Source organism: Cryptotermes secundus, unplaced genomic scaffold (genome assembly GCF_002891405.2).
Source record: "Cryptotermes secundus unplaced genomic scaffold, Csec_1.0 scaffold247, whole genome shotgun sequence".
NCBI lineage: Eukaryota > Metazoa > Arthropoda > Insecta > Blattodea > Kalotermitidae > Cryptotermes > Cryptotermes secundus.
In genome coordinates, this window is record NW_019740656.1 from 3258848 (window position 1) to 3269693 (window position 10846).

General features: G+C 39.7%; 1 protein-coding gene across 2 annotated transcripts in view; it reads left to right on the forward strand.

Annotated features, from left to right (window-relative positions):
* LOC111872389 (KAT8 regulatory NSL complex subunit 1) overlaps positions 1–9549 on the forward strand; it is a 74739-nt gene extending 65190 nt beyond the window's left edge. Inside the window, exons 8-13 of one of the 2 annotated variants that reach the window (XM_023866234.2) lie at positions 688–798; positions 2549–2642; positions 5096–5258; positions 5834–6057; positions 6850–6987; positions 7410–9549. In XM_023866234.2, the coding sequence (XP_023722002.1) occupies positions 688–798; positions 2549–2642; positions 5096–5258; positions 5834–6057; positions 6850–6987; positions 7410–7553 (874 nt within the window). In that variant the 3' untranslated portion in view covers positions 7554–9549. The remainder of the gene's footprint in view (positions 1–687; positions 799–2548; positions 2643–5095; positions 5259–5833; positions 6058–6849; positions 6988–7409) is intronic. The other variant, XM_023866235.2, reaches the window with a different exon arrangement.
* The last annotated feature ends 1297 nt before the right edge of the window (positions 9550–10846 follow it).

Genomic DNA, 10846 nt, shown 5'->3' on the forward strand with positions numbered 1-10846 from the left:
GTCAGACTCGAGTGCAGTCACGCCTCCGCCCTCGACCTTGAAAAGACCACCAGTGAAAGAGCCAGTAAATCATCTAGAGGGTGGCTTGAAAATTCACAAAATGGTCCATGTTCCTCCCAGTAACAAGAAGAATGGTGCCCTGAGAAAGTGTCGCGTGAGTGATAAGCACAAGATTAGAAAAGAAACAAGTATCATGTGTGCAGGCTGTGGTGTGGCTCTCTGCACACTTTCATGTTTCAATTTTTATCACACGAAGAAAAACTAATAAAGAGGTATGGAAAGGCATTTATTGCATAAAATATTGTATTTTAATTAGTTCCTGAAAATTTCGTTTTTAAAAACCAATTTGTGTTGAAGTTGTTTAGGAAAAAGTAACTACATGCATTTTAGCGACATAAGGTTTAAAGGGCCTGCCAGGACAGGGGTGGGATTTAAATACCCTTCGCGCCAGTCAAGGAGTTAAAAAATAAGAACAGTAGACAAATGCTTGTTAAACTGTAACTGTGAGAATGAGCTTATTAATCATGTAACTAATGTGAGGTGCAGGGATGGCGGCACTAGTTTTATCGCACTAACTCTGCCACTTAGTAGCAGTTCAGACTGCTCTTGAATTGCATCGTAGATCTGAACCCTTTTGTGAATGATTTGTTGATCTAAACACTTAACAGGAAATCTTTTGAATGTTAGCAGGCGGAAAAGGGAAAATTCCTATGATATAGACAACATTGTCATCCCATACAGCATTGCTGCTTCTACAAGAGTTGAGAAGTTGCAGTACAAGGAAATTCCTACACCGAAGTAAGTTTCCTGTTTGGTGCTAGAAAATGGCATGATGAAATCGGCAGTAAACTGAAAATATTAATACATGAATCCTATTTAACAGCGGACAATGTGTTTCATATATGTTTAGGCTGCTATGTGGTTGCTGTTCAGAGAAAACTACAAGACCCGCTTCACTAATTAAGGAAATATGAGGAGGGAGTGCACCTGTAATTGATTCTAAATGTTGCTTTAACCCTTCCACTGTGGAGTAAATAAAGCCTAAAGTAATCCCGCAATGTTGAATAGGCTGAATAGTACATCTGTGCTACATTTTACTCTGTATGATGGTTTTGGTTGTTGTAGATGTATTTGCTGACCCTCAGATATACAAGATCAGATGACATGTAGAGCAGGGTATTTCTTTTGCTAGACTAAGTAGTTCCTAATTTTCATACAGGTGACTTGCAGACATAGCATAAGGCCTGCCTTGTCATTAATTATGTTTGTTATACGTGGATGGAAATATGTCCCTATGTACTCTTATGTACTGAATGATGGCCACAGTAGTCCGAAACATTTTTTCCCCTTGGCACTACAGTCCCAGTGGGCCTAGGCCTACCTCCATGAACTCCGTTCACTTCGGTTTTTCTAGATCTTACACATACGGTAGGACTCCTTGGGCGAGTGATCAGCTCGTCGCAAGGCCTCTAGCTGTAGACAAACACAGAAAAACGCACGCACACAAACTAAACATCCATGCCCTGAGTGGGATTCGAACACACGATCTCGGCTTACGTGTGAGCGAAGACAGTGCATGCCTTAGACGCTCGGCTACCATGACCAGCAGTCCGAAACATTAGTACATGTAAATATATAATGTGTCTATACCAAGATTGTTTGGACTAAGTAATAATAAACATATTCCTGGCAGGTTTGAGTAAAAGGGAAAAAAAAAGGTAACACTATCCCTGTAACAGGCCATGGAGGCCCAGATAGAGTTATGAGATGTTGAGGCTCCCACATTTTCTAGACACTTGACTCACAGATGGTAGTGAGGTTGTGAGCCTTACACTCCAGCTGCCATTTACCCCTAGGAATGTTCCTGATACCCTTTTCTGTTGGAGGCTGAGTCGACCCCAGGGCCATAATGTGGCTGGAAGTATTAGGTTAGTTGAATAATCCATTAACCTTATCGGGAATTGAATCTGTGACCTTATGGCTTGTAGCATAGTGCCACAACCAACTATGCTTCTGCATGCCCCTGGCAAGTTTGAGTGTATTCAGAAAGTTAGTTTGGATGACATGAAGGTCACACTCTCTTGGCGGACAAATTAAAACAAGTGTAGGCCTTTTGTGACGTTATATTTCCCAGTAGAGCTTCAAGTCATCTTACTGTATTCATATTTATTTCATACTTGGGTCTACTGTGAAGGTGACAGTTGGCATGTACACTGAAAATAATGATGATGATGATGATGATGATGATGATGATGTTTTCTTCATGAATTTGCTTGAAATTAACAGGAGGTGTATTTGATTGAGTTTATTAGAAAATGCCTTGTCGTGTTAATGGAGATGCGAAATCAAGCAGTTTAATATCCAGCCACCATATTATCGATGCAGACCTAAGAAGTGTCCATTCAGGTTATCCTGTCAAGTGGTTTCAGATTAGACACGTTTACTGAACTGGTTTATTCAGACATCTCATACATTCATGTTCTGAAAAAGAAACAAACTCTCCATGAACCAAGTCACATTCCATGAGAGTGATAATTTGTGTTCACAGGTGGAGGTCTGTCCAATTTGAGGCAGAATCTGCTGCATTCAAGCTGGAATTGAAAAATAACGGTGTAGTCAGAAGATCTAGTCAGGAAAGCGATGTAAGTACAGTCTTTTCTTTAATCTCAGGCCAAGCAAGTTGGTTCAAGCAGCAACATTTCTGACTTGTATTCTTGAGGTGCATTGTTCCATTCATAACTGGATACGAGCTGTCCTTACCCAGGCTTTTGTGGCTTTCTTCATTTCCTGTAGGAAGATGTTACCTTAGCTGCTGTCTATTGCATTCTTTTCAGCTCATTATTTTGCATCCTGTTGTTTGGTGCTGTGTGGTCTTGATGTACCAATAGTGTGTTTAACACTTGCGCATGTTGTACCGTCTAGATCGGTGGTTCTCAACCTTTGTGAGACCATGGCCCAGTAAATTCTTTTTTCGTAGGACGAGGGCCTGGTACCGGGTTGTGGCCCGGTGTTTGAGGAACACTGGCCTAGATTGTTTCAGGATATTTGTGGTACAACCATTGCAGCCAAAAAGATTGGCTCATTAATGAAATAATGTATGATTTATGTCCATTAATGGCCCCAGGTTTGATGTACAGTATGCGCTAAAATATACAGTACTGAAACTTGCGCATCTCCAGTGCACATGTGCGTTTGTCAACGGGGCATAGCTCCATCCGCATGTGTTCCCAGTAGTGAAAAGGAAGTTGTATTCTGCAGTTGTTGGAAATGGGTCTCTCTCGACAGAGGAAAAAGTATTCATAGTTTATTATTTATGCTCATACGGAAGTGGTCGCCAGACAACTGGCTTCCTTGATTTTGAGCAGCCAGATGTTATCGTCCAGAAACCGCTACATAGTACACGTGTGACAATATGGTGTGCTGTCTCAGCACACGGTATATTAGGCCCCTAATTCAGTGAGGATAAGGAAGGCAATGCTCTTACCGTCACCCAAGAACACTACAGGGACATGTCGATCAGACCATTTCTTCAGGATTTGAGAAGGTTATGTCATGCAAGGGGCCTTCACATGAATAAACAGTGGTCTCACCAGGACATCTTTTCATTTCAATACTAAATATTTTGGCGCATACTGTACTAGTTTTTAGAGGAATAACTAGGCTTTCAAATATTTCTGCTCCTGTATAAAGCCATGTAAGAATTCTGTGCTGTTGCATTTAACCCCAAGCTGCTTTGGCATTTTGCAGCAGGTAGTTCTGTGGCAGTGGTTGCTGGACAGAGGGTAAAATAAATAAGTCTCTTTTTCAGCACATGAAATATGAGTAGGTAATCTGTTGTGAAAACTCATACCAGCATTTTTCCACCTAAAGCCCAGCCTAGTAATTTCATATAATTGGTCGGTATTTGTAGGCCTTGTATATTCAGTCATGTTTTGACATGCCTTGTTCATAATATGCATCACACAAAAAGTTTACTTTTGTGGTTTAAATTCATTATTACAGTGAAACCTCACCAATTTGTAATTCATGATAATTCAGACTTTTTTTTTGTGCATTACGGCCTTGATCACATTGCAGCAATCAGTAGGATGTAGTAACAGAATGGTACAGAGGAGGAACAAACCGAAATAAGTTCATATTTTTAAACATGGTCTCAGTAATGCTAAGTATGTAGGCTGCCTAAAAATTTGCATTTTTATGTCATAACACGTAAATTTATTTTGTGGTATGCAGTCAGAGTTTGAAAATAAAGTTATATTGCCTAAAGAGACAGGTGGAGCCCATTTTATAACTTCATATTTTCAGTAGCACTTTTATAATTTGGGCTTCCAGTATTAGTGGCCTGTGAACGAGAAATGATATTGAAGGAAGTGGTACCAGCCTAATTTTAATGTTATCGTGGCATTTGCCATGAGGGGTTGAAGAATTTCATGAAAATTGTCTTGGATATCTGATCTCTGGGCTGAGATATTAACCTGAGATATCTCATATATGAAGCAGGAATGGTACCATTCTACCCGCAACATTTGGTAATTTGTGTGACACCTGTATATTCAAGGTGTGGTTTCATTCCCAGCTGTGAACATTTCTTTGAAGCATGTTGTGAAATAAGGTTGTAACTTGTGTTCTTTTATTAACCCAGTTTCTGCAGCCTGAATTTCTCTTTTGAAGCCATATTGAGGAAGATTTAACTTTATAGTTTATTTCTGTTCTTCTGTCATTGGTAACCCTCAAATAGACTTGGCTTCATTGAAGGTCATACATATAGAACCTGCCTTAAAATAGATTAATCTGTAAATAGGAATACAGGTCATACCTCTCAAAACCGGCATCCCATTGTCTAGCGTGAGTGGGTAGCCACTTCTTCTACTTATCATCTTGTACCAGTACATCTTAAAATTGTATGACAGCAGAAGCACTTACATTACTGTGATGTATTTAGGCGTTCTGGTACCATAATATTCATCCAGCAGTGGTTTCGAAAACTCTCTGGGCTGATGGGGGTCTATTTGAGAATAATGCAAATATCGTACTCCCATGTTTTAAGTTCCAAAATTGTTTTGAACCTTAGTGCATGCTTTTTCTGTAATGTTAGGTTGAAGATTTGAATGAGGACACAATCATGGCACGGCACGACCGGTGTGAAATGGAGGAGAAGAAGAAATTCATGAGTTACATCAAGCTTCCCCACAGTGGACGAGCAAGATCTCATCGTCGTGCAGATAGCAGGGCTGAGAGCAGTGGAGCGAACACTCCTGGTTAGTGATTGTACATATGTTCTGTAACTTCTTGTTCTTGCTACATGAGGCGAGATTTTGATGGTTATGTAATTTAGATAACTGTGAATTGTGTTGAATTATTTGAAGCACTGCAGTCTCATATTTATGCAGCTGAGGTAAGTAAGTAAAGGTATCTCTGCAACAGGTGTGGAGGCCCGTAGGGTTGTGAGATGTTGAGGCTCCCACATTTTCTAGACAGTTGGCTAACAGATGGCCTTAAGCGCTGGCCGCCGTTTACCCCCAGGAACATTCCTGGTACTAATTTCTGTTAGGGGCTGAGTGAATGAGGTACCAGTTCTATTTATATTTTATTAAAATGAACTGATGTTACTTTTCTTCAGTACAACTTTCATTTATATCAGAATGCTGTGCCATAGTGTGTGGGCTGCGAAATGGAGGCTCTTGTAACGTCATGTGTTTTAGCAAAAGCCTGATGTACAAATATTATGTGACTTAGTTTTGCCTTTGCGTAATACACAGCACTGCACATGGGACAGGCTTCTGCTCTGATTTACTTGCTTTGCTGTGCTCTACTCAACTCTACTATTACTTAGATCCGATGTCGCCGAATAATATGTTGGATCCACATTGTGAGGCTGGGGGCTCACCGCTTACATCGCCACCTGCCACACCTCTTGCCGTCCTAATAGACAGTGAAGCGATGTCTTGTCAGACAGTGTTGGGACGAAGGCGTACGATGTCTCAGTCTCGTTGGGCCAAGGACAGAGACCGGGAGAGGGACGAACCTCGCAGCAGCACTCCTGACTCTGTGATTGAGGTTGGTGTTCCCATTTCATTATCTGCTGTAATTGCTTTGTATCCTGTTTGATACACACAGGCATGAAGTATTCGTCCTGTACTTCAGTATGAAATCACTCCTCTGCCAAGGAATTTCAGAGTATAATGCAACATGTTATGGCCCTTTAGTGCCAGTTTTAGCAGATAGAGGGTGTCGCGTGGTCAGCGCAACGAATCCCAATGGCCGTTAACTTTGTTTTGCTAGACTGGAGCTGCTATTTCCTTGAAATAGCTCCTCAGTTATCGTCACAAGTCTGAGTGGACCCTGTTCCAGACCCACTGCACTGTCTTCGCCGACAAGCGGAGGTTGCTCAGTTGGTATAGTTCGCTTGCTGACTAAAAACCACAGTTTGATATGGCCCTTTTACGTGTTTTATACAGCTGTGTGAAATAGTGTTACGCCTTTTGACTTGTGTATGTTGAGAACAAATAGAAAATGTGGTTTGTGTTAAAGTGATTTGTTTCAAGAAAGTAACAGTGTTCTTGATACAGATATTGACAGAATTATCTCTAAATGCTTGAGGGTGTCTTTTACAGGGATACAAGGGGTTTCCAGTGGTTTTATTATTCATGTGGAGTAAATCTCTGATAATTTTACTTTGTTGCAAGGATTAGTAATAGCAAGAATCAAAAAGTAGTAAACAAAGTTCTTTTTTTTTTTAGGTTATATTTTATGTTGAGTATATTTCAATGTAAAGAATATATAAGACACTGTCCACTTTTTTTTTAAGTGTAATGTGATGATTGATTAAAAATACTTTACTGTTCATAGGTGCCTCCATATGAACTCAGAACATTTCCGCTGGTAGATGAAATGTATGAGAAAATGCTGAAGGCAATGCCAGAAGGGCACTCATTCCCACCTTATTCCATGGCACCAAAGAAGCTTTTCACCAAAGATAATGAAATGGTAACTTTACTTCGTGTCTTGCTGATATTTATTTTCTAAGTAAGAGACATCTTTAGTCTTTTGTGAATTCATTGTATAGAGAGGGCTGGTTTATTATAATATTCAGAATTATCGTTTACAACACCAAGAACATGTCTTATAAATGTTTTGCTCACCGTGTCAAGTGTGAGTACCAGAATATGTGTGTAATGAAAGTGGCTCTTGTTGGATATGTTGATGTTATTGTGACCGAATGGTACACGCAGTCTTCATGTAGTTTGGAAAGAGCTCACTGTTTCAGAGGAGTATATTGGCTCCCAAGCTGCTTGCTTCCTGCTTGACGTACTCTTCTGCCCTGAAATTGTCTGTCTGTGAACTACACAACAATACAAACCTGAGGCAATGACCTTCAGTTTGCTTATATTCTTTCTGTTCTCATATAGATTGTGAGTAGACCTGTCACCCCAAGTACAGACTCCACAGAATCAGCAGTGGGTGAGGGTGAAGATCCCAATGACCCTGAGTGGACACTGGAGGAAGAAAGGGAATTTGAACGAGAAAGATTGAAAGCCTCGATCAAGAGATAAAACTAAACCTGCTACATATGGCAGGCGTTAATTCAAGTTCCCAAGAAGTGGACCCTCTCTTGGACAGAGCTGGGCCAATGGGTAGAAGGTGGTGGAAACGAAACTTAGTCTGTTAGATCCAGTGTTATGGCACAAGTAACCAGACATTGTCCTGGTTCAGTTACGGGCAGCATAGATCAGTTTTTGTAACTCCGATTCTGCTACTAAATTGGTACGCCTCAGTTGATCCTTGCTTCACTTTTGTCAGTGATATTCCTTACTGTCAGAAATGTAGCAGTACAACTTTAGTAGCTTTCTTGAAAATAGTTTTGAAAATTGGCATTGTGCCATTTGTGCATTCAGAAGGGCAAATGTAAAGGAACATATTTGAAGAGATCTGTTGTAACTAGTGTAACTTTAATATAGGTACTGTAGTACATATTGTCCCACCATTAACTCTTCAGTTGATAAAGAAGGAAAAAAAAAGAGATGCAAAGGGGGTGCAGTTTGGTTGGAGGGATGTGGTATAGGTCCATTTTAATCTGTAAGTGCACTTTGCATGGTGTAAACTTGCTGTGGGCAAGCTGCCTGTTCTGTTGGTAGTTTGGTCACTTTGGCCTACTGGTATTAAGTTGGTTGATGTTACCATAATGAGAATAAAGAATTTTGTAATTACTGTTTCATTCATTTTTTCTGTTTCAGTTACATATTTTAACTGTGTGCTCTTTGGTTATATGTACTACTACTTCAGTATGACATAATACCACAATGATTTAGTGTTTTTGTATGTCACTGTCCGTCGCACGACGGCAGTGTGTCGACAGCTTTGTTAATATAATGCAGGTTCATGTTCTGTGTAGACGCGTTATCTTTTAGTATTGAACTTTATTCTTATTTTTTATATGTAGTTAAATCGGTTTCCTAGTCTGTGAAAACATTAGATGCTTTATGTATCCAGTTGTAATCAGATCTCTTTCCCTTTTATTTAAATAGTTGACCAGTAAGGTTGGGAACATTGTCTCTGTACTGATTTTAAAGTTTTGCCGTTGGTTGTACGTATTGCAGTTATGTTTTGACCAGCCATTGATGGGGCAGGCTTCCCATGTGTAGATGTCAATGTACTCTTTATAAGAGCATATTCTGTTTACTGTGTATCTCGCCTGCTTGGAATATTACATACATGCATACTGCAAGCTAACCATTCCATGGTAGTGTGAGAACAGGTGTCCCTTCCCATCTGAAATATGACCATACTGTACCATATTGGTTTTTAGCTAGGACTTGAAATTCATGAGACTGATCCTGTTGGTTGGCGCATATGAAGTGAGAGATGGATTGGTTGTGTGTGTGTGTGTGTGTAGGCATGACGGTGGTAATGCCACAGAGACTTGGAAGTGCACTCACGTTTTGTGAGGTATATATATGTAGTTAACAGATTTTGTATGCATTCTCCAGCACCAATACGCTTACCATGAAGATAAGTAAAAAAAAAAAGGAGCTTTTCCTCAAACAAGTTGTAATACACTTTCTCTGTTAGTTTTAATGAAATTGGAAATACAGCAGATTGAAAACTTACATTAGTTTTGTTTAAACCCTTGTTCTTTTTTTCGTTTGGTTTTAATAGAGGTACTGCAGAAATTTGTCTGAAGATTTGTTCTTTGAATCTGGAGTTCCCCACAAGAAGATTGAGAAGTGCACTTTATGATGTTACTGCTGTATATACTCATAGTTAGATAACGTGGCACTCGGAATGACAGATGTTTGCTACATTTCTTTTGTTAGGTTGCTGTGTCTATAAACTTTTGTACCAGCATCCAAACCCACTACGCAGTATTGTAATAAGTAACGGGCCATTTGTACGGACACTATCTTACACCTGATGTGGCCAGTCTGGCATATCAGTAAATGAAGAATGGTTTGAATGAAGTGTAAAGCAGATGTGTGCAAAGTTCATTGTTGGATATTTGTATTTTGTCTCAAACTGGAACTTCTCCAGAGAATAAACCCTAGAATAATACTCCTGCAGTGTCTTGGTACTTTATACTCTCATGGGCTCTGGGAACAGGAATGTAATCTTTGAAATAACAGTTTTAGGGAAGCTTTGTGACCATGCCTCCGTGCTATGGTTTGGTACTAAGTACTTTATAGCCAAGGCATGTTCTTTCGTTACTGACAAGTTATATCACCCTGCTCTCAAAGAAAATACGGTGAAACGCCCACTTTAAGGTGTGTTTGGATAGCAGTGGGGTTTGAACACTAAACTGAGAATCCAAGTGTTAAATTACCTCCAATTAACACTTGGATTAGTGATTGAGGGCAACTGAAATTGAACACCAAATGAGAGAAAATAAGGAATAGTAAATGGGGCTTGTGCTGTGTAAAGCCGGTTACATAAATACACATCATGTCAACCCAAAATGTGCAGCTGAGTTACAACTATTTTGGTAATAAATTATGTGAGGATGCATAAAAATGTAACTACAGTAAGCCCTAGCTAATCCAGTTACATTTATTTCGGATGTCAGATAATCCTGACTGAAATATGAAAAATGCTGTACACAGTTGAAAGGAAAAAGGTAAAGTTGTCCCTATGCTTAACTAATTAAGTACTGTGCCATGAAGGCAAATGGAGTGGATGTGTAGATTCACCTTTTCTTGACCTCTGCATTGGTTAGAGGTGAGTGATCAGCTTCATGCCCAGACTGCTTTATCCCCAAGGAAAAAGTCCGTAGTACCCGTTGGATAGGAGGTTGGGTGGGCCTCAGAGCCAGTGTGGATGACTTGAGAAAATTCTTAACCCTACCAGGACTTGAACTCCAAGCCCTCTGTCTAGCGTTTAGCCAGTTGCTGCACTGACTACACTATCTCGGCTGCTGTTCACAGTGGAACACATTAAAAGACCCTTAGCATTTATGAAGGCAAATGAGACTTTACGTGCCACAAAAGGTGCACATGTTGAAGTTGTTGAGCCATCTGCAGTATAGGTTCTAAAGCTAATAAAACTTAAATTAGTTATGCATTAATATTCCATAAGAAGTTTTATTTTGTTATTTCCAGTTAGAAAATTATACACCGTGGAAACCCTGGCAAAAATTTAGAATCATTCTGTACATTTTGTAAATTTTGTTTTGCCTGGGACTATCAGAATTTTTCACCAGTCAGGATTTTGCTGTATTTGGTACAGAATCTGAATATCCTGTTGAATTTCTAACGCATAGAAAACTGATGTTTACATGTTTCTGTGTGGTGAAGTATCATCACTGAAAGTGAAAGAAATTGCAAATGAAGTTTTCTGTGTTGGATATAATGCCTTG